The 25,539-nt window shown below is 39.1% G+C and overlaps 1 protein-coding gene across 1 annotated transcript in view; it reads right to left on the reverse strand.

The window, feature by feature from the left end:
* LOC148354280 (zinc finger matrin-type protein 4) overlaps positions 1–25,236 on the reverse strand; it is a 149,783-nt gene extending 124,547 nt beyond the window's left edge. Inside the window, exon 1 of the mRNA XM_088351338.1 lies at positions 24,874–25,236. Within this exon, the coding sequence (XP_088207464.1) occupies positions 24,874–24,912 (39 nt within the window). The 5' untranslated portion in view covers positions 24,913–25,236. The remainder of the gene's footprint in view (positions 1–24,873) is intronic.
* Positions 25,237–25,539: the final 303 nt, after the last annotated feature.

Below are 25,539 nucleotides of genomic sequence, written 5' to 3' on the forward strand. Positions count from 1 at the left end.
CGGTTGCGGGTTCATTACTACTCATTATTCACAATCCCGTTCTGTTATGCCTTGTCCTGTTTTAGTCTGTTATGCCTTGTCCTGTTGAGTTCGTGCCGGAGGAACTCTGTATTGTTCGGTTTTGCCCCGGAGTATTGGGCGACTTTTATTTTATTAAATAAAACCTATGGATCGTCAACGCATTTGAGTTCTCCCTTCATGCCTCCTGCCTCCGTTCTGGTCCGGTCACCTTCCACGCCACCACGTCTCGTGACAACTTGTTTTTGTTTCACTACACAATACAGCTATATCTAGTGATCAAATACTACACACTGGCCCTTTAATGATTTAAAAGTTCTTCTGCTTTTTTTTTCATAAAAACGTTTACCTGAAATTGAGAATTTTCAGTTGGATTTCACATTAATTCTAGAAAGAAGCTGAAGCTTTTTCGAGTTTCTGTAAAGACATTGATAAGGTGCTGACCGAACGACTTCCAACCACTGGGGATAAAAAGCAATATTTAGAATTTAATGTTATAGTTAAGAAAGATATTCAATCATATTGCCTTAAACAGCATGTCTGTGACTTTTATTTAAAGTCATATACCATGAACTGGAACAAGAGGAGAACCCAAATGTGTGACGTTTCTCACATAAGCATTTTGTTTTACGGGAAATGGGGAGTCATGCACGTTAGGCAGCATTCTGGCATGGAATGACAGGAAGCCAGAGGCCGACGAGATCGATACCAATTGCCCGAGCATATATCGGACAGATGGGGTCAATAACCTGACAGGACGGGACAGACAGGATTGATATGAAAACAGGATATCGAAATTAAACAGAACAAAAATAAACGGGATTGATACCAGACAGGAATTGCAGACAGGAAACCGGACAGAGTCAAAACCCACGTCTTGCGGGGCAGAGGTTCTTTGACGGACTGACAAAGGGTAAGCGAGAGCACTGAGCTTAAGAAGAAGGGAATCCAATCTGCCAACGAGCCGCAGCTGGTGCCACACGGGCGGGGCCAATTGGGCGCCATGGCAACCATGACATAACATCGGGATGGGCTTTTCTTTGAATGTTCTCTGGTTGATAAATGTCGGTCACCAAATATATACTGGGGAGTTTGTTTTGGAAGTGGCACCATTCAGTAAACACATTTATAACATTTTTCTCTTGTATGGTCCTCCAGGCCGGATAAAATCAATTTCCAAGACCGATTCCGATCCGCGGGACGTACGTACTTCAACACTGTTCTACCTGAATCATTTCCCTGCAATCAGTGCGGGCAAAGGGATTTCACCACAAATAGTTGGTCCGCTGATGTAAAACTCTCGGATTCTTTATGAGTTTAAATGGAGCTCTTGTGAGCCATCGGCGCTGTAGTAAAATAAATGTCTTCATTGTGGTGTTCATCTTCCAGATTATACGCAGCTTTACTAGTGAGCCCGATTGAGCTAAGACGATACAAGACAACAAAGAATACAATCGTTTCGGAAAAAGGGAGAGATAATGGACAATAGCTCTTCAACAAAGGTTGGTATTACGGTTACTATCCAGGAACAATGCATTGAAATAATAGAAGGCAGTTTTACATAGTTGTATGGGGAATTGGTTACACTGCAACAGCTGTTGGATACAGAATTACAATTTTGTTGGGAAAATATCTAAATATAAGATAAAAAATTGATGTAAATATATAAAATGAAATGTAAAATATTTTAAAAATGGCAATAAAACATACAAATATAGAATCAACCCGAAACATGATAAAATAACATAAAAATCAAAATTATAAAATAAGAAATAAATATCAAAAAATATATAACACAAATCTAAATTACAAGAGTATGGAATTAAATTAAAAAAATAAAATAAAATAAAAAATGAAAATAAATTCTGAAATAGAAGTTTATAGAATAAAATACAACTGAATATAAAATACAATTAATGTTGTAAATTATAAAATAAATATGACATGTAAGAATATAAAATAGTATAAACACATGTTAAATAGAAAATATGTAATAAAGATAAAATAAATTAATACATTGTCATGATAACCAATGTGATTCACCTGTGCCCGCTTATTTGGCGCCAACCGCTGCGGGTTCTGATTGGCTCCCTGTCCCTACTTAAACCCAGTCCTGTCAATCTCATGTTGTGAGTGCGTCTGGAACCTCTGTTTTTACAAGGCAAGCCTTTTTCGACCATGACTCCCGCTTGTTCCGTTTTTGCTCCCGTTCGTCTTCGGCTACGACCCGTTTTGATCCCAACTACGTCTGCTCTCGCGTCCATTACCATGACCCGTTTCTGACCCCGACCACGTTTTTGCTCTTCTGTCTCAGCTATCGACCTGCTTTTCTGTTCCTGACACAGGCCATCGCCCGCGACGGAAGATCCAAATCCGTATTCGGATGACAATCCGAGAGCGAGAGCGACTTGCTTCCCGCGTCCAGCGAGAATCGGATCGCGGGCGCTGCCCTTCCTCTTTCTTTCAATAAAATTGTGAGAAAACGTTACGCGATTGGGTTTATCCTGTGTGCTGGTCGTGACATACATAAAATATAAAATATGGAAAAGAAATTACAAAGTAACTATAAAATTATACTATAAAATATAAAAAACAAAGTAATACATATAAATATTAAATGTATAAAGGTATAAAACAAAGAATAAAAATTAATTATAAAAAAATCAAAATAACATATAAAAGTATCCATCAATCCAATTTCTGCACTGCTTATCCTCACTAGGGTCACAGAAAAAAAAAAAATATATTTAAAAATACATATTTGTGATATTTTAAACAATAAAAAAAAAAAATTCAAACTGTAAAAGGTTGTCCATATTTAGCGACTGAAATCTTAGTAAAGCCAATATCTGTCACGGTTGCCATGGCGCTCAAATGGCCCCGCCCGTGTGGAGCCAGCCGTGGCTGGTTAACAGATTGGCTTTCTGTCTATTTAAGCTCAGTCCTCTCACTCTTCCTTTGTCAGTCTGTAAACGAACCTCTGCCCTGCAAGACGCGGGTTTTGACTCAGTCCAGTTCCTGTTGGTATTTCCTATCCAGTATTGTTCCCATTTATTTTGTCCTGTTTAATATCCGTTTCCAGTTTTGTTCCCATCTAGTTTGTCCTGTTTTATTTCGATATCCTGTTTTGATATCAATTCTGTCCGTACCGTTGTTTAATATCGGTTTCCAGATTTGTTCCCGTCTAGTTTGTCCTGTTTAATTTCGATATCCTATTTTGATATCAATCCTGTCGGTCCCGTCCTGTTCGGTATCGACCCCATCTGTCCGATATCTGCTCGGGCAATTGGTATCGATCTCTTCGGCCTCTGGCTTCCTATCATTCCACGCCAGACTGCTGCCTAACGTGCATGACTCCCCATTTCCCGTAAAATAAAAGGCTTGTGTGAGAGACGTCACGCATTTGGGTCCTGATCCTGTTCCGGTTCATGACAATATCTTACAATGAAGCAACATATACTTGCATTTAAGTGACCATAATCATGAAATTGAAATGTTGAGGGTCGCCTAAATTGTCTTTGAACGAGAGGTAAGATCAGGCCTAAAGAATCCAGGCTGATCCGACCAGGACTAGTGGATATTAAACCCGGAACCCACCCAAACCAGCCAAATTAACTTGATTTGAGGGACTGAGCCCGAAGCATACCCGAATCATCATGTTTTATGAGTGAGGACTAGAGAGGATAAGGGCTTCTCTCTCTGTGATTTTCAGAAAAAAAAATACCTACCTGGCAAATGGTGCCCCTTGTGGTTAAAGGGATACCCCACGCATCAACCCACCCACCATTATTCTTTGTTTCTTTTTCTAAGTGGAGGATTCACATATGCACCGGAGCCCCCATGGCCTAGCTGCATTTTGGCATTCGGAAGCTAAATACCGTAAATTTCGGACTATAAGCCGCTACTTTTTTCCCAAACGTTCAACCCTGCGGATTATTCAGTGATGCGGCCAATTTATGTAATTTTTCTAACGGCCGCCAGCGGCGCTCGAGTACAAAAGATAAGATTCAGACCTGTGGAATATATGCGCCGAGGAAGACTGCAACTTCTTGGCTTGTGCATGAATTAAATTAGCGTAAACATACCCTCATCATGCAAAATGCAAAAAGAAAGACACATTAAAAAAATCGTCACCAACGGGTTCCGGAAAGTCGGTCTGCTGGGTGACGGAGAGGAGGGCACAGAATCAGGAGTGGAGAGAGTTCCAGCCACAGTGACAGCGCGAGTCAGGCTGCAGGACGACGTCTATATGACAAAGTTTCTTTCCGACACTGAGGAAGACGATTTTGATGGCTTCAGTACTAAGAAGGAAAATGAGGACGGTTTACCGTGATTTTTACAAGTACGGTATGTTTTTTTAACGGACTCGTTTACTATGTTGCGAACGTAGTGCTAGCGTGTTGCTACCATTAACTGCCCTGTCACAGGCACTGTTTGTAAATATGTGTAACCATGTATAATATGTATTTGCAACTCTATTTTTTTTGTAATGAATTTATTTTAGAGACTTATTCTGATACGTTTTGCACGGGCGAATAAAAAAGAAGGGCCGAGACAAACGGGGGCTGACGGGAAGTGGAGTAAAGATGAGACCTGTTTGTGGACGCGGCGGACAATAGTGGATATATATTTTTCCCACCCTTACCTTTGGAAGTATACACTTTTTTCCTTGGATTTCTTTCAACGGGACCCGGACTCTGCAGGTCTGCATCAAACCTTAAGTACCGGTATCATTTTCCGTTCATTTTGCCGGCTGTGATTTTTGGACTGTGTACTTTAATGAAGGACATTCAGTTTCAATCGCGGGACTTAAAGTCGGGTTTGGGTTAATTTTGAGTTTGTGTTACATTTTTTTCATGTGGGCGCATGCGGCTTATATAGAGGTGCGGCTTGTCTAGGTACAAAAAAATCGGTTTTCCTCTTAAAATGTGGTGGGTGCGGCTTATAATCAGGTGCCCTCTATAGTCCGGAATTTACGGTAGTTCACCATTATCTTAACACGATAAGTGGCGGTCTGAACACCCTGAAAAATAAATATACAACGATTTCCACATTTCCAAGAAAGCTCATCCACAGTCCCATGCGTTATACCCTCAAAGCATTTTTTCGGCTTTGTATGAATCTTCCGAGTTGAGTCGTTAGCGTCCGTAGGAACACGATCTTCCCTTCCGTAAAAGGTTGAAAGCCGAGTCCCGACTGCTAAAAGCCACTCATGAAGAAAACATTTTCATCCCCACCGTTAATCCATTCTCACCTAGCAAAACTGCTGAGGTGTTGAGGTTACTCTCTCAGGATGTGGAAGGGGGGTCTCTTGCGGTATTAATAGCAGACTGTCTGCTCGGGGCCACAATATGGACTCAGTGGAGGGTGAATCAGGACTATTATCACCTCCTCCCAAAAAGTTTTCCAGTTAAAGCGAGTTTATCCTTGCCTCCCTGTGTGTTTGGCAACAGACTGACTTAATGGGGGGTAAACAACATGGAGTGGTTATGTGGATGTAACATATGGGAGAGGATATAGTAGATGGCAAGCAAAACTGCTGGGGTCTCCATAATCTATTGGGGAGTGATTGCTTTCATTTTATTGCGTTTGTGGAACTTTGCAGGGAGCTGCGGGACACTTATGAAGCATGTGTTTTTCCCCACTATCGCATCTGTATCGAATGCAGAACACTACGGGGGTTCAACCCGACAAAAGTGATTTAAAAAAAAAGCAATACAAAGGTTTTTTCGTGGAACACAAATATGAGAGTTTTTTTATCTTCGAAGACAGTTTATGGAATACCACCTGGATTTATTTTGGTGGCAACTGAAGTCGTAATTCATTATTTTCATTCTGTTGTGCATTTTGTCATGCATCCAGTCGTGTAATTTGTAGTTCATTTTGTCGTAAATTCGGTTTTATCGTAAACTTTGATATGTATTTTGTTGTATATTTTGTGTTTTTTCATGCTATTTGTCATGTATTTTGTCTTTACATGTGGAATGAATTGTGTGTATTTGGTCAAGTTCTTTGTCGTGCATTTTGTTGTGTATATCATTCTTTCATATGTATTTGGTCATTTTTTTGGTCGTGTATTTGTGCATAGTTTGTCATCTATTTTTCATCTACTTTGTCATGTATTTTGTCATGTATTTTTTAATTTAATTCATGGGTTCATGTATTTTTTTCATTTATTATGTCCCTGTTTTTTCCCCCGTATTTATTTTTTGCTATATATTTTTTTGTGTATTTTGTTATGTATTTTGTCATTTATTTTGTCATGCTTTTTGTAGTGCATTTGTCATGCATTTTTTCGTGAACTTTGTTGTGTATTTTGTTGTGTATTTGTTGTGTATTTTGTTGTGTATTTTGTTGTGTATTTTGTTGTGTATTTTGTTGTGTATTTTGTTGTGTATTTTGTGTTTTTTTCGTGTTATTTGTCATGTATTTTGGCATTTATTTAGTCAGGTATTTTGTGTATATTTTGTCGTTTATTTTTCATATACCTTGTCATGTATTTCATTATACATTTTTGTAGTGTATTTTGTTTTGTTTTTCATGTATTTTGTCATTTATTTTTGGGGGGTATTTTTTGTATGTATTTTGTGGTGCATTTTGTCGTGTATTTGGTCTTTATTTTGTCATGAATTTTGTTGTGTATTGGGTTATGTGTTTTCTTGTGTATTTTTTTTGTAATGTATTTTGTATCTGTTGCATAATTAGTCATGTATTTTGTCCGATTTTTTGTTATTCATTCAGTCATGTTTTTTGGCATATTTTTTCTTGTGTGTTTTGTCGTGTAATTTGTGTTTTATTTGATCATGTGTTTCATTGTGTATTTCATCATTTATTTTGTCATGTAGTTGTCATCCATCCATCCATTATCTTCACCACTTATCCTCAGTATGGTCACGGGGGTGCTGGAGCTGGTCAGCTATCTTCGGGCAGTGGGCAGGGGACACCCTGAACTGGTTGCCAGCCAGTTGCAGGGCACACAGACAGACAACACACTCATTCACACCTAGGGACAATTTGGACCGACCAATTAACCTTACTCGCATGTTTTGGAATGTGGAGTGCCCGGAGGAAACCCACGCAAGCACGGGGAGAACATGCAAACTCCACACAGTAGGTTCAATCTCATGACCTCAGAACTGTGCCGCACACGCAATAACCACTGTGCCGCCTTGCTGCCCTATGTAGTTGTCATGATTTTTGTTACTTATTTTGTCGTGTGTTTTGTCAAATGCGGACCACAGGGGCTGTTTAATCAAACAAAAGCAATTAAAAAAAAGAGATACAAGCTCATTTTGGAGTTTATTCGGAGAACAAAAATACGAGCAATGTTTTATTTTCATTCCTGAAAGTCTATGTAGTACCAGCCATTTTATTTTGGCAGAGACTGAAGTCATAATTCATTATTTTTATAAATATAACCCCAGAAAGTGACACAAAGAACCCAATTGCGAGAAATCTTTCCAGTCTGTTTTATTGAAAAAGGCTTACTGAGGACAAATGCTCACACACACACACACACAAGAAGAATAACTTTCAAAAGCTTTTGAAGTCAGGCAAGTGACATTTTATAATAGCTCTCTTTTGCTATGCTCCGAGCCGCAATTATTGCATCACCCAATTAGGAAATAAAAACATGCTTTTTGTGAGATGACCAAAATTGTACGCAGTTTAATTTGCTGTATTTGTGAAGGTCCCAGTAGGTTATGAATATTACTAATATAATTACCGTAAATTCCGGACTATAAGCCGCTACTTTTTTCCCTAACTTTCAACCCTGCGGCTTATTGAGTGATGCGGCAACTTTATGTAATTTTTCTAACGGCCGCTAGCAGCGCTCGAGTGTTGCTACCATTAACTGCCCTGTCAAAGCTATATTATTATTATTAAAGCTTTGAAAACTCTCTCTGTGTACCGTCTTTCTTTGTAAATATGTGTAACCCATGTATAATATATATTTGCAACTGTATATTTTTGTAATGTATATATTTGTATTTATTTTAGACACTTATTCTAATATGTTTGGCACGGGTGAACGAAAAATGAGGGGCGGAACAAACGCGGGGTGCCGAGTTTAAGTGGGGACCGCTAAAGGTGAGGGACGGACAAGGAAAGAAGAGGGGGTAAAAAGTTGGTTAAAGAAAAGGAGTTGTGTGAGTAAATGTGTTCAACTGATTTATTTTTCCCACCCTTACCTTCGGAAATATACACCTTTTTCATTGGATTACTTTCAACGGGACCTGGATTCTGCAGGTCTGCATCAAACCTTGAGAACCGGTATAATTTTCCGTTTATTTTGCCGGCTGTGATTTTTGGACTGTGGACTTTAATGAAGGACATTTGCTGTTAATAGTGTCAATGAAATTGTTCAAACCAATTTAGTTTCAATCGCGGGACTTTAAGTCGGATTTGGGTTAATTTTGTGTTTGTGTTACATGTTTGAATGTGGGCTCATGCGGCTTATATACAGGCGCGGCTTGTGTATGTACAAAATCGGTTTTCCTCTTAAAATGTGGTGGGTGCGGATTATAATCAGGTGCGCTCTATAGTCCGGAATTTAAGGTAGTATGTAACCTTTATTGTGCTGAATGTCTGCAATTACGGATTGAGGCACGCAATTCTCTTGCATCATGGCAGAGGGTGATAGTGAGACGAAGGATTCTGAATTTGCGATAGTATTAGACAATTATCAGCAAATCAATGTACGCAGATATTATCATCGCATGGACTTTTTTTCATGATCCATTGGCTTTTATTCAGAAGGAGCAGTGCAAAGACTTCAATTATAAGTTAACATAAGACAATCAAATGTTGTTTTTTGTATGCTACACCTTATGTATTGCTTTTTGCTCATCTAAAGGATTAATAGGATGTAGTTTTTTTATTTGTGAATTTGACTACGCCTCACCAGACATGAACCTCATCGCTTTGAGTTGGTCTAAACTTGAGTCTACTCTTTGTAATTGTATTTTCTCATTAGAGTGCTTTTTGTGACAAAGACACCGGATATAAATATCTGTTTGCTTTTTTCATGCAAATTCTGACCTGACCCATTAAGCCGGCAAGACTCTGTTGAGTACGACGAGCAAGAAGGGCTCGCTGAGATCAGAGCGCCACACTCACACTCTGGAGTGGATTATATAGGGCATGACCTTGAAGCACCTAGCATCTATTTATAGCCAAGTGAGTGAGCGTGTTGTCTTCTTTTGGACACGCCTGAATAGTTGACTTAAAAACTAATTTAATGCAAATTTTTGTACAGAACGCAAAAATTAGGGCTTTTTTTTCTTATTTTATCAGTTTTTACCTCTGGTGAAAGAAAATTATTGATATAATAATAATGCATGAGATTATTTTATGCTAACCAGTATTAGATTCAGATTCAGATCTACTTTATTGTCATTCTAGTACACGTGTATACAGAACGATATGTCGATACATCTGACCCGCACAGTTTCCTTGAATGTACAGATATAAATAAATTGTTGTATTGAGATGGAGTATTGAGTACTAATAATATACTAAATAATTATGGCTATGTATAGTATTTTACAGTAGCGCAAATAGTGCAAGAGGAGCAGCTAACCAGATGTGCAAAATGGGCAGTCAGGTAAACAAGTCAAGTAAACAGTAACAATAACACTGTAACAATAACACTGTAAGTACAATAGTGCAGAGAAACAGATGTGCAAGGAGTGGCTAGCTATAAAGAACTGCCAGTAGTGCAAAAAGTCAAACAAAACCAACAGATGTACAGATTAGCAGCAGTTTAGATTTACTATGTGTTTGATTGACCATTTAACAGTCTAATGGCCAGGGGGACAAGACTATTGTGGAACCTGGTGGTCCATTAGGAGTAACACCGTTACAAGTAATGCCGTTATGTGACGACGTTATTTTTTTCAGTAACGGGGTAATAGATCGTGTTACTTTTCCGCCTTTACAACATTACTTTGGCTGCAGAACGCCGCAAAGTTCACCCTGTTTATAGCGGCAGAATAGAAAATAGTGACAACCATAAAGTTTACTACTCATCGTGATTACCAAGTGATTATCTACTAATGCGCTGAAAGAAAAGGCGATTTGGTGGTACAGCAATCTACTTGTGTCGTTCATGAATGATACGGCTCTATGAGCCGCCTCTTGTAAGTGGGAGCTAACAACTGAAAACCAGTCCCCTTCAACACGCAATTTTTCTCTTGTGATTGGTCGAAATGCATTTTTTTAGCGATTATGTTCTGTTGACTTTGAATTTATTGATTGTAAAAAAAAATGTTACAATTTTTTTGTATTTTATTTTCTTAGTTGTAAATTTTTAAATATTCAAATTTGTTTCCTGGGTTTTCAGTGTTAACGTTTAAGTGTTAGTTTTGCTTTATGTTTCCCCAACTAAGGTCATTCATAGTTATCCATAATAAATGGTAATATATGCATTAAACAAAGAAAACAACACAAAGAGCCATTTGGGGGCTGAATATACCAACTTTTTAGTGAGCCAAGCCAAAAAGGCCTGTTCTTTAAAAAGAGTTGGAATTACCATCCCTACAACTGACCCTTTGAGAGAGATTTAATTTATTAAACTCACTTCATATTGTTTACTGACGATTTTATTATATTATTTACTGTTATATATATTTTGTTTTGTTTTTTAAATTGTATTTTCATAAAATTATTTTAATAAGCAATGTTACATTAGCACCCCCCCTGCATACATAAGTGACACTGTTAATGGCCACTGTTAAGAGTAACAATGCTTCTTCTTTTTAAACGTGTCAGCACTAAAACCTGTGATAGGTACATCATGAGCAATGTTATGCAATTGTGATCATATATATGTATTGGCTGATGAATCCATGCACAAATTCGCCAATTTTGTATTATTTAAGCAAGCCTAAAAAAAAATGGTGGATGCGATTTATAATCCGATACTGCAAATAGGAATATTGCAATAAAAGCTATAAAAATGCAGCCAGTTTAACCATATATAGATCTAGACTAGATAGATAGATTAATATTGATCTTGGAACACTAAGAAAACATTGTTTCAAAGAAAACTGCAATATCACAACCCGTAAAAGCAGTGGGTCCAAATGCGTGACGTTTAACACAATGCTTTATTACGGGATCAGGGACGTCAGGCCGAGAGGAAAAAGACCGCGATATGGTGCTCGCTGGGCAGGAGGAGTGGGAAGCCCTCGCAAAAGAAGCGTGGTCGGGGATCAGAACAGGTAGGGCAGCCGGGACAGGACACGGAGCGTGGTCGGGGATCGGAGTCAGGTAACCGGAGACAATCGGGAAGCCAGGGACAGAGGATCGATACACGATACAGGAACAAGTCGGGAACAGAACGGGAGCCAGACTCAAAAATGCTTGCCTTGCATGTGCGGAGGTTCGTTGACTGACTGACCAGGAGTGAACGAGAATGACGTGCCTACATAGGACTAATTAGGGAACGAGTGGCAGCTGGGGCTGAAAGGGTGAGGGCAGGTCAGGGCAATTGACAAATCATGACACTTGCAGGCCTTAACTTTAACTTTAACAAATAATTTTAGAGATGATTCTAAAAAAGTCCCAAATAGCAAGGGACCAGAGTAAGTGTAACTTGAGAGAATATTTGTCACATATCCATATACATTTCAGTTGCATTTCCCCCCAACGAGCGATCTGTGACCAAAATGTCATCGTGTCTACCCCCCTTGCCAACTCAGTGGGGGGGTCACTTGTGACATTTCCAAGTATTCTGTCATCCGCACGGGCCGGAGCAAATTCACTCATCTATTTTAATATTCCCGTATCGCACTCGCTCTTCTTTCCCACCTGGCAGGCGGCCAGTTTACCAGAACGGCCATGCGGGGAAAGAAAATTGATTTCTAAAGAGGCACGTCGACTCGGCCCCGGATATGAAATACTCGGGCGGTTATTAGTACGCCGCTTATATTAACGTAACATGACAAGCGCATCCAGATTCGTATTAAAGATGCGACTGGTTCCCGCGAAGCGATACATGAATCGCGATCTGCTAACGTTCGGGTAAACGAATCATTAGCCATGCGATTACGAGAAGATCTGCGGCGGGTATACAACATTCATCCTGACAATGTAGAAATAAATGTGGAAATAGAGAAAATCCTACAAATATATGCCATATAAATAAATTAACACATACATGAATAAAGTAATACCTAAATACAGTGTATGATGTAAATGCAATGTTTTTTTTACTTATTTAAGCATTTTATTCTGTATTTTGTTGAGTAATTTTGCCCTGTATTTTGTCCAGTATTTTCCATTTTTTGTCATGTATTTGTTCGTTTGTTTTGTATATTGTCAGGTATTTTGTTGTACATTTTTTCATGAATTTTGTCATATTATTGATTTATTTATACATTTGGCAATGTGTTTATTTTTTATACTTATTTTTCATGGATTTTACCATGTACAGTACTTTATTGTGTATTTTGTAATGCATTTGTATTGTAGTTTGTCATGTACATTTTGTTGTTTATTTTTCCACTTACAGTATTTTTTGGTGTATTTTGTCATGTTTTCTTTCGTGTAATGAGTCATTAACATTTGTCATATTTTTTGTCATATTTTTGTTGTGCATTTTGTCGTGATTTTTGTCGTGTATGTTGTCGTATATTGTTTATTGTACTTTGTCAAGTATTATGTTGTGTATTTTGTAGTGTACCATGGCATTTATTTTGTCATGTATTTTGTAATGTGCAATGATAAGCATTTGGTCATGTATTTTTTTTATTAATACGTCATGATTTTTTTTCTTATATTTTGTCATTTATTTTCTCTACTGAACTATACACTTTTTAATATAACGCATTTACAGTATATTATTTGTCGTGAGTGTCTTTTGTTCCGTTCTCTCCGGTTCTTCTCGTAGGTTTAAAAGAATTGATGTCTTCTCTCCTTATTTTAAGTGTCTACTGAACTGTAAACCTTATGTTGTAACAAAAAACATGACAAAGTCCTACATATCTGAATATATTGCATTCATATCATATATCGTGACAGCTTTTCGTACAGTCCTCTCCTGTTCTTCTTGCAAGTTTAAAATGTATTGATGTTTTCTCTCCTTTTTTTAAGTGTCTACTGAACTATACAATTTTGTTGTGACACAATACATGACATAATGTATGGATATATGGATGTATCGCATTTATATCATATAGCGTAAGTGCTTTTTGTACAGTTCTCTCCTGTTCATCGGTGTCTCCTATTTTCTTCTTGTTTTAGGTGTCTCCTGAACTATACACTTTTGTTGTGACACAATACATGACAAAATGTATGATTATATGGATATATCGCATTTATATTATATAGCGTTAGTGCTTTTTGTACAGTTCTCTCCTGTTCATCGTGCAGGTGTATAATTCATTGATGTATTTTCTTCTTATTTTAGGTGTCTCCTGAACTATAAACTTTTGTTGTGACACAATACATGACAAGATGTACGGATATATGAATATATTGCATTCATACCATATAGCCTAAGTGCTTTTTGTATAGTCTTCTCCTGTTCTCCTTGCAAGTTTAAAATGTATTGATGTTTTCTCTCCTTATTTTAAGTTTCTCCTGAACTATACGCTTTTGTTGTGACAAAATACATGACACAATGTATGGATATATGAATATATTGTATTTATATTATATAGCTTAAGTGCTTTTTGTACAGTCCTCTCCTGTTCTCCTTGCAAGTTTAAAATGTAATGATGTTTTCTCTCCTTATTTTAGGCGTCTACTGAAGGATACACTTTTGTTGAGACAAAATACATAACAAAATGTATGGATGTATGAATATATTGCATGCATATCATATATTTACTGTAGGTGTCATTTATGTAAATATATTGCATATATATGTATGTATTTATTTATACATATATTTCTACGTACAGTGGGATTGGACCCTGAATTCCGGCGTGCACAGGAGGCGTGTTGCTTATCATGGCCCTATTAACGAACGAGGAGTGAGAAAGGTCAAATGTGCCGCCTGCTGATGCTTCGGCACGCGAGTGGCGCACACATGAGCGCTGATCCGAACTCGCTCGTGCGAAGGTTGGCATGCACGCACTTGGCAGGAAAGGTCACGGTGCACGGTGGCTGCGGGTGTGCCTATGTGCGTGCAAGCGTGCCACAGGATATTTGAAGACGATATGCAGCCTGTTGCTATGGAGCGGAATGGCTCGATTTGAGCGCACGCACACGTATATACTCGTAGAATACGCGTTCCATTCAAACTTGTAAAGTGTTATTGTAATCCCTGGTTACTTCATGCTGGGTTTTCTGTGGATTTAGTGCATTACAGGTTGAAAAATATTCCACAATCTATTATCCCTAATTGTACATTGCTTTTTCCACCAAAAAGTGAACTGCTCTCATGGGACTTAAACCCCTTACCCTTGTCACATAGTGCGGGGACCAGCATTTTTGTTGGGCTTCTCTTCTTTCTGCCCAAAATGAACAGCACCGTACAGCCACAGTCCCTATTTTCCTGGTGACTATCAATGCATTTTTTTGGGAAGGTGGAGATAAGTCTTCATTTTATTCATCTTCAGTTTGAAATGTGTTAAATCGGGAGATTTAGGTAGAAATTTACTAGTTAAAGCCGAATTACCAAAATGGGTTTCTGATAATCAGTTAATGTGCTACAATGGTTCTATGGCTTTTTTTAACAACCTCATTCATGTCTGAGTGTTTTGCACAGAATATATTTTTCAATCAATACAATTTTGTTTACAGGCAGCACGGCAGCTGAGTTGTTAGCGCGTCTCCGGCACGGTTCTGAGGTCAAGAGATCGAACCTTCCTGTGTGGAGTTTGCATGTTCTTCACCAGGCTTGCGTGAGCACTCCGGTTTCTTCCCACATACAAAAACATGAATTTCAGGTTAATTGTCCGCTCCAAATTGTCCCTATTTGTGAATGAAGGAGTGAATTGTCTGTCTCTGTGTGCCCAGTGCCCAGGCTGGCAACCAGTTCAGGGTGTCCACTGCCCCGAGATAGCTGGGATGGGCTCCAGCACCCCCGCGACCCTACTGAAGATAAGCGCTGCAAATAATGGATGGATGGATGTCATAACGGTATTAACAATAAACAACTAGGCAAGCAGCTATCTTTTTTCATGCCAAGAAATCGTTTCACTCTATATTGTATTGAATGCGGGAGCCTCCACTCTAGGAAGGTACAGGATTTAATTTCGACGGTCATACATAAAGGTCACATCTTTCCAATACACATGATTTGAGTTACTCAATGTCCCCTGCGGTTACCTTGCTGCCTGAAGATAGCTGGGATAGGCTCCAGCACTCCCGCGACCCTACTGAGGATGATCGGTGCAGACAATGGATGGATGGACAATTGATTTACTTAATGTGACTTGCGGTGATGTTTATTGTAAAAAAATAATAAAAATTGGTAATGAACCCAAAAACATTTTGGGGTGATGCTGCCCAGCTCCAACACACCTTTACATATAAAAAAAATATATATTCAAGTTGAAGATCAAACTTCCATCATTAGGGCTAGTCAAATGCATCTATCTATTTATATGTAAATTAATTCATAATCCAATCATTCTATCGTTTTTAGGATGTATTCGTTCAACAATCATGCAAGATGAATCTATCCATTTGACCAGCTGCCCTCGTTTCTTTCTTTATTTTATCTTTCTTTCTATCAATCCATCACATATGGTGTCATTTCTTCTTTTCCTTCAAAATCAGAATAATTTTTTCACCCATCAACTATTTGTCCTTCTTCCCTTTCTTCCATCCGACCTTCCTTCCTGCCTTCCTTACTTTCCTTGCAATAATCTATTCATCTTTCCTTTGTTACTTCTTTTCTTTGATCAATCAGCCATCTTTGAGCCCCCCCTTCTTACTTGCCTGGTTGATTGCCTTCTTGCCTCCTTGCTTGCTCACTTCAATCTTTCAGTCCCTACTCCCATTATCACTTCACTAGTCCTATATCCATCTTTGGCCAGCATCCATTCATCAAAAATATATTTTTTCTCCATCTTATCCTCCCATCCACCTGTCTTTTAATACTTCCTCCCTTTGTCCTCCCTTCAGACATTTCATATTTCCGTCAATCATGCATCCTTCAGTGTCCTCTTTGTCCCTGTATTCCTTGCTTCCATCCATCCCATATATATGACATATATTGTCGTTGCATCCATACATGCCTTTTTCTTCCTTCATTCAACCCATTATTTCAGTTTTTCCTTCTATTCACCACCTATTGAATCTATCATCAGCTAAACATTTTTCCTCGCATGCAACCAGCCAATTGCATCCACACCTCCAATTTGAATTCTTCTCGGGATCCTATGATAAAGGGGCAAGAATGAATAAAGGGATGGTAACTATTGCCTGCACTTTTCAGCTATATCAGGAATTGCCAGGATCCTAACAAAGGATATCCCAATTGCTCACCAAAGAGACAAGATAGTATCAGTAAGTAGTTGTACAAACAAGCACGTGCATCCTTGGCCACATTCTGAAAAATTGAGCCGGTTTAACACCTCCTATAGGGGCGGAAGATAAAGTCCAGTGAGGGGAATAAATGATCTATTCCAAGGATTGAACCAATGGCCGTATGAGGATGTGGAAAGCAGCACAACGGTTTGACCACGTGGCACTTCATTAAATTGTGTCGAAATGATTGATATTAAGGTATTGTGTGTGTTTCCAAATGTGTGTCTGAGACAAGAGCGGTGCAAAGGCCATAAAATGCTATCACACTTCCACAGACGCTCAGCGGACAAATTCTTGCGTTTGCAGCAGTTTTAGTGAGACGGCCCAAAAATTGCAGAACAAAAAATATGTGATGCATGTGTTCATGTCCAAGAGCGCCCCTCGGTGCTCGATTTGAACCGAGACAAACACATTGACTTGGCTTCATTACAATTAAGCAATTAAACGACTCTTTGAAACGTTCAATATGGTTTTAACGCGGCGTGAACCTTTCAATCAAGAACCCTGACAGCCTCGGTGCACACGAATGCATTAGGGCTGACAAAGCGGAGCCATAATCATAACACTGAATTAGCGCTATTGCTCTACAATCGCCTCTAACTGTATGGTAGACACAATAAGTGTTATGGGCGCCCATTTAAACATACTGTGAGAACTCACTGGGGAAATAAGGTTCTCTTAGCTCATTCATTCAAATATCTATGAAGCATATACATTACAGATCCTATCCAGGGTGGAGAGGATCAACACAGCCCAGAAAATCATCAGTTGCTCTCTGCTCGGCAACATTGCGCTACTTCAGCAACATTATCAAGGACTCCTCAGACCCAGGCCATCAAATCTTTGATTTGCTTCCATCTGGCAGAAGCTACAGATACCTGTGGATGTATTGTGTAGAGAACCGGAAAACTAGTTCTACAACGCGCAAGGAAGAGTGCAAACTACAGGGACACAAAGTGACCTAACCGCATATTTTTTTTCTCAAATTTTTTGCTCTGCCCTTCAAGGGTTTTGGTCTTTTGGGGTACCTTTAGAAACAATGGCGGACAGCCAGGTCAGCTCTCTTTAGGTGAGCTTTGTCTTGTTTAAAATAACATATGGTCTTAATAAAATATGCACATGTATATAATAAGTCCTAGATTTTTCTTTATTCAAATCAAAATTGTTGTTTTTCAATGAATTAAGTTTATTTTACCAATAGGGGGCACTTAGTAATACATAGTGTCTCTTCAAGTGATAAGATTGTCTTGCAACATCACAGAAATGTTCTCATTACCACAAGGTCAATGCTAACGGCTACGTGGATCCCATATTATGTTGCACTGGTACATGCAAACTTGATCATGCGCTCAAACTTTGATCATCGATGATGTTAAGTAGTTAGCAGTACTCACAAACCATTAGTGGCTAATCAGTCGTCATTTGAACCACTGCTAACAAATAACGGTAGCAGCTGCCTAGCAGTTACATCATCGACCTGAAAACGACACTCTTAAATGCTACAACATTTTTTCCTAAATCTATCCATTCTGAAATGTGATCAGAGACTGTTTTTTTCCCTAATCGAAGAACAGAAGCACAAAAGACAAGAAAAAACCTCATGTATAAAACAATACATATATTCATCTGTTATAATTTATTTGTATTCTGACACTGTTGCTGTCAATGTCATTGCATTATTTCATTGCAGTATTTTATGAGCCGAGTCTACAAGAACTACCTTGTAAATATTGCCTAGCCATTTAAATATTCTTATTTTTCTATATTTTTCTTGAAAGTATTTTATCACGGTCTTCCGGGAATGCGTCTAATCTCATTGTTTGTTCTACACTCGACTGCCACCTGTGGTCAAAATCTCAGTTGAAAGACGCATAATGGATATTTTGAACAGCAAAGACCTCTCTCAACCATGCACTTCGATTATTGTTGGTTCACTTCTTCGCAGATTTTTAATTTAATTGAATTGACTTTATTGTCATTGATATCAATGTACCGTGCATTGTGTTTCTGATAGACATTAGACATTGTGTTGGGTGGGTGTGACTGTCTGGGCGACTGTGATAGGCTACTATATGCTTTCAGTCAAACAGATGGGGCATGCACAGTCAATATCTCAGAATCAAAACAACATGGGAAGGATAGCGGCCGCTAGGTTTTAGCGGCTCGTTACATTAAAAATAAATTCATCAATTGTTCAGAAGAACACAAATAAATGCTGATCACTAGCGGGTGCTGCGTGGATTGTTATTGCGTCCAGAAATCGACTGAGGCAAGGCAAGCAATAGCCTGGCTGCAGGTCTAGTCTAAAGCTCGGCTCCAATAGCAGCCGAGGCCAGCACTTGGCTTTGTCACCACACGTGACGGTGTGGCGATAGTCCAAGTGTTCTGATTTCCGCGTTGGGGTCTCATACCTGAAGCTGCACATGCTTTTCACAAATGTCCTCCAATTTCATTTTAATGTTGTATAATGACAACAAAACCATTAATTCAAATGCAATTATTGGTTATGTGTTATTGTTTGTTGATCAATAAACCGGGTGGAAACATTGGTGGGCCTGGAGAGGGATGGGCGATACCAGGTTGTACTTGCCCAAGACACAGGAAATGGTGCCCCTACAACCCTAGCGGTTAAGGGATCCAATCACCCACCCACCAATATAACTCTCAGTCTGTAATGACATCATCTGAAGGTAGGTTTGCTCCTTGGATGCTTGTATGAAGGTGCAACGCTCCTTAAAGGATTTTCACTTTGCACAGGTGTTTTTGGTCCCTCTTAACCGCGAAAACCGAGGGATCACTGTATATTCGAAGAAGACTTGAACCCAACCATCCAAAGTTCACTTTTCTACCTTAAAACATTTCCTCTTTCATGTTATATTCGTGCAAATTGTGTCTGAAATGAGCCTCCATTGTGTCCTAAAATTTATCTTGCTGGACCGTTGCAAGAAGGCCAATAAAAAAAGATCTTATTTAAGGCACCGGTGCTTTTTGCCTGTGATTTAAAATGTTGGACTGAAGCAAAACGTCATGAAGGTGTTGCCTCATTCATTTGCCATTTATGGAAATATCCACAGAAAATTGCCATAAAATTCATGTGGCATGCATTCCGACACAATATTCCCCTTAAATAAAAAAATGCATAATACAGTAAGAAGTTAGTCTATTCCTAGAATCTAACCCTTGTAGAAATGTATGGAAATTATATGGTGCATTAAATGATAATAAGAAAACCTCACGCAATTAAAGTTGTTCAGCTGTAATACAAATTAATCAGCCCTAGCTATCGTATAGACTTCAGCATACTTGAATAATGGCTTATTTTTGCTGTGTTTAGGTCCGAAATGATATTAAGAGCATTTCCCATCTCATCTCATTAGCCGTACCGCTTATCCTCATTAGGGTCGCGGGTGGGGGGCTGGAGCCCATCCCAGCCATCTCCGGGCAGTGGGCAGGGGACACCCTGAACTGGTTGCCTGCAAATCGCTGGGCACACAGGGACGGACAACTCATTCGCTCATTCACACCTAGGGACAATTTGGACCGGCCAATTCACCTGAAATGCATGTTTTTGGAACGTGGGAGGAAACCGGAGGGCCCGGAGGAAACCCACGCAAGCACTGGGAGAACATACAAACTCCGCACAGGAAGTCTGGAGCTGGATTTGAACCCACGACACACAAGCGCTAACCACTGCTCCGCCGTGCTGCCATTAAGAGCATTTGTGAACAATAAAACAGGTTAGCCAATTTTGTCCCGTTCTAAACATTCCTGCGTTTTGGTCCTTTCACTGGGGTTTGCTCTCTGAATTTGCTATTTCATGATTTTGCCGTCATATCACTCACATTATAACATGTGGGTATATGTCTGGTGTCATCTTACTTTCTAGTTTTGTTTAGTTAGAGCTTCTTAGTGTCTATACATATTCTGAATTTTACAACTTTTAGCCATGGTCCAAAAATGTTTGTGTGTTTCTTGCTATGTTTTCCCTTTTTTAATTTTCTTTGCTTTTGTACGCGTTTGTCTTGCTGTTGGTCACCCCTCTCGAGGGATATGGCCAGAATAGATAGATAGGTAAGTATTTGATAAATTAGGGTTAGTGTTCCAACATATCCCTTTCATGTTTTGTTCTGTTAGAGCTGGTGTGTATTAGTGTATTTCAATCCAGTATTTTATACTGTGTCCTCTACTTTTCATGTTTTGTTCATTGTCAGCTTGCTAAATTCCCAAAATGGTCTGTGTCTTCCTTTCATGTTTTTTTTTTTCTTAGGACGGTTGGTGTTTGAACATCGTGTAATTTTTTAATGCATGCGAGAGTATTTTTCACGGTATTCTCTATTTTTTTGTGTTTTGTTCAGTTAGAAGTAGTTCGTTTTCCAACATACCTGTATTGTCTTCTATTCATTTTTTTGTTAATTTGTGTTAAATAACAATGGAGCAAGGCTGTGTAGTCGAGATTTTGTCATAACAGCTTTGAATAAGAATTCTGAAAGTGTTAGTAAATTGTGTTGTTCTGTTTGTGTACACAATTATGAATCCATAAATGAATTATTTTCTAAAATCATAATGTATGTAACATGAATGGGATCCGCCTGTCCGACGGGGCCATTCTGATACAAATTGTAATAATTTTAATGCTTATAAAGGACAATGTTTTTATTGCAAACTAGATTTGGCTTTCAACACTATGTGTTATCAATGTTGGTTGGTTCATATAAAAAGAGGAAAAACAGGTAATGGTAAACTTTCAATTGCTTCACTGCACCGTCAGTCACCACTATTTTAGCTAATCGACAGTGTCATCTGGGCAGCATGGCGGCGCAGTGGTTAGCACGTGTGCGACACAGTTCTGAGGTCATGAGATCGAACCTCCTGTGTGGAGTTTGCATGTTCTCCCCGTGCTTGCGTGGGTTTTCTCCGGGCACTCCGGTTTCCTCCCACATTCCAAAAACATGCATGTTAGGTTAATTGTCCGGTCCAAATTGTCCCTCGGTGTGAATGAGCGAGCAAATTGTCTGACCCTGTGTGCCCTGCGACTGGCTGGCAACCAGTTCAGGGTGTCCCCTGCTCACTGCCTGAAGACAGCCGAGATGGGCTCCAGCACCCCCATGACCCTACTGAGGATAAGCGGTGCAGATAATGGATGGATGGACATAACATGTTTGTATACTCATTTCCATGTTACTCAATATACCAGGTTTATTCTAGGAACGCACACATTCATTATCCCAGATTTTGCAGTCTCCATTGTGAGGATAGCGACCACAAGTGGACTAAGAACATGCCTCTCCTCACATTCGTGCATGGAAAATCTAAATAGTGGTGAAAATCGAGTGTTTATCTAAATTAAAGAGGGATTTATGTTTAACTTTGTGTTAGGAGTTATGGTGCATTCAATGAATTTTATTCTAGAAGTATTTCTATGTATCCAAAAGGTATGTCTATCTAGCTATTTATTCTGGTCATATGCCACGAGAGGGGCGCCCGACAGCAAGACAAACACTTACACAAAAACAAAGAAAGGAAAAAGGGAAAAAGTAGAAAAATACACACACATTTTTTTTCGAACCATGGCCAACTCAAATGACCAAACACCCAAACAAGTTAAGCACCTCGGCACCCAAGTTGGTCATGCTTTCGTCCCTCCAGACGATACAGGACACAAGAAAGCGGCCATGTCACTCAAAGTTGTCTTTAAAGACAATCTTTGTTATGATGAAGACAATATATACCCACAGGAAGGCCAGTAGGGAAAACAGATCTATTTTGAGCGCAAGTATTCCACAAAGTAAGTCTTTCCACAATTTCAGTTATGTGCATTTGGAATCCTGACAGACTCCTTTGGGGAAAGTCAGTCGCTTCACAAACAGATTAGGGTCACGGGGTGCTGGAGCCCATCTCAGCCGCTTTTAGGTAGTAGGCAGGGAGAGGTAACATGTAGAGTGATTAAACGCGCTCCCTGGTTGTGGTTTTTTTAATTGTAGGATGATCAAGGTGAAAGTAAGAAAATGATTTTTTCCTAAAACAGTCCTATTGCCAACCTAAACCTTTAAAAGGGTGGAAAAAAAGGAAGAGCTCATTTGAGTGTGGAACAGAAACAGCTTGAGAGAGGCTGTAATGATAATTTCAGCCAGAAGATGACGTCAGGAATTCTAATATTTCAAACTTACGGACACCACCTTTAGTCTTTATTACATGTTTATCCTGGAGTGCCATGTCTACAGAGGTAACACAGCCCGAAAATCAATGCCTTATCTCCACCCAGTCTGGAAGACATTGCTAGCTTACGATACCGTAACAGAACCAATAATATTACGAAGGACTCCTCTCAGCCCGGCCACCACCACTCCAACTTGTTGTCCTCTGGTAAGAGCAACAGATCCCTTAAAACAAGGACTAATGGGCTCAGAGACAGTTTCTTCCCCAGGGTCATCACAACCCTAAACACAACCCTGTGAAATTGATATACATAGACATTCTGAAAGATCTATATTGGACCAAAAAAACATGTCTGAAGCAACAAAAACAATAAAAGCTTTATATAAGCTTTGCAAGAAGGCAAAAACAAATCTCAAAATTGAATTAAAAATATATTTAATAAATAAAAGCCTAACAGGATCTTGTTCGTCCTCCTACAGAAACTGCATCTTTTTCCATTATCAAACATTTTTGCAAAAGTGAGTGGGAGCCACTAGTAAGTTTTAAAGAGGCACATGTAGCTTCGGGGTCCCTGGTTGCCGACCCCCACACTATTGTTACTGTTTTTCATTCCACTATTATTATGAAAGAGATTGCACTTACAACTTTGGTTAGTCTCTTAGCATCACCTTGTAATTTTTTTTTGCCTTTTATCCTGATATTATTTATATCATTTTCTATTTTTGGTCTGTATCACCTGTTTATTTTTTTTTAATCCTTGAGTGTCATGTCTTATCTTGTTGCAAATAATGTTCATTAAAAAGTTAACTATATGACGACAAAGACTATTCTATTCTGTTATATTATATTCTAAGTATTCCCTTCTCAAGGTTTTTTCATTTTTCTCATGTTTTAGGTTTTTGAGTTTTCCCTTGCCCTCGTGTAGGTTTTAGATCGGGGGGTGGTGTAATAATAGTCTGTGGTTTGCAATAGTATGTGGTCTGTGCAGCCCTTTGAGGCTCCTTGTGATTAAGGGTTATACAAATAAACATGACTTGGCTAGAGGTTTTCGAGTTTTTCCTTTCCCTCATCTTGGTTTTAGATCAGGGGATGGTGTAGAAATAGTCAGTAGTTTGCAATAGTCTGTGATCTGTGCAGCCCTTTGAGACTCCTTGTGATGAAGGGTCAAGTCAAGTCAAGTCATTTTTATTTGTATAGCCCTAAATCACGAAGTGTCTCAAAGGGCTATCCAAATAAACATGACTTGACTTGACTTAATCTCAATGTCAACAATGTTTACTGCATTGTTATTAACGACAATTCTAATTCTAAGGCATTCATACCCTCACATCTAAAAATACATCAGGAACTTTTATTGCATATTTTAGAAACAAATCCTCTCCGGGATCAACTTGACTCTTTAAAACCTTAGCCAAATAACAGCCTAATATAACTGTCATCTAGTTGTAAACATTGTTCACTATACGTCGTTGTCAATGACCATAGAAACGATTTGATTTTCTATCCTATTTTCGCTGTTCACTACATTGTTATGAATGACATTACAGATGAATGTATAATCAAATGCATTCCTACATTCACATCTAGAAATACACAAGTAACTTTTTTGCACAATTTAGACAAAAAGCCTTCTTAGTAAATGACTGACTTGAATTTTAAAGGATTACACCTTTGTCCAGTTCACAGTCAAAAAGTTGAGCCTCGTTTAACTGATATTCACACACATACACAGGGTTGGGTAGTGTTACTTTAACTGGATTACTTTCAATTACTTTTGGATTACTCCAATACCAAATATGATAATAAAAGACAAAACTAACTAAATATGAATAAAATTGTGTCTCACAACACGTGGTAAGCTTTCTCTCCTGGCTTTGATCTCTTTGATCTCCGGCAAAACTAACATAAAATGCGATAGAAACAAAATGAAAATAAATCCAAACAGCTTGCCAACATCATTTTTGCCGTTCCATGTATTCTGTTACTCCCCAAGCCTGCACACAATTTAGTAATTGTATTCCTATTTAGTTTATTTTGGTTTTTATTAGCATATTTGGTATTGGAGTAATCCAAAAGTAATTGAAAGTAACCCAGTTAAAGTAACCCTACCCAACCCTGCGCATACAAACACTCGCATCCTTGCTCCAAAACGACAACTTAAGCATCCTTAATGCGTCTTTTGCGCAACTACCAAACAAGTTAAGCTCTCACCTCGCAGAGAGGACTCGCCTCTTCGTTTTCGACAACCATTCGCCAGCCGTGTGTTTCCCCCTCTGCACCTGCACCGTGTCAAATCCGGATCGAAATCGCTTTTATTGTTCCTCGGCGGTCCAGTTCCTTGCGCGTGTTCTCCAGGGTCCTCTCTTGTTGCGCCGCGGGCTGAAGCGTGTCCTCTAGCGGCTTCTTTCTGCCGTGTGCCGCGGAGGCAAGAAGCGCAGCGCTGGGGACATCTTCCGTGAACGTGGATAGTGTACGGGAGATAAAGAGAAGAGCTTGGGATGGAGAGATTTTCATGCACCAGAGAGAGAGAGAGATGATGATAAAAATGCTGAAGATGATGATGTGTGCAGCCTTTACTGGGATGAATGAGAAAGACGGGACTATCGTGCACGATGCGCGCCCGCGTGTGTGCGTTCATTTTGGATGCAGTGAGTGGGTGCACCGTGTGAGAGAGTGGGTGCGCGCTCCCACGTTGATATTAGACGGATTATATAAAATGATCACAAAGAACAGATTTCTCTGACTCATAGTAATCACGCTAGCCCACCCCCCGCACTCCTACGTTCAATTACAACTTTACACATCGTGACCACGAGTCAAAGGTAAATAGCGATCCGTGTTGGGACCAACGCATAACAACGCTTTTCTCGGTAACGA

This window comes from Urocampus carinirostris, chromosome 13, assembly GCF_059441175.1.
Source record: "Urocampus carinirostris isolate Australia breed hairy pipefish chromosome 13, RoL_Ucar_1.0, whole genome shotgun sequence".
In the NCBI taxonomy this organism is placed as follows: Eukaryota; Metazoa; Chordata; class Actinopteri; order Syngnathiformes; family Syngnathidae; genus Urocampus; species Urocampus carinirostris.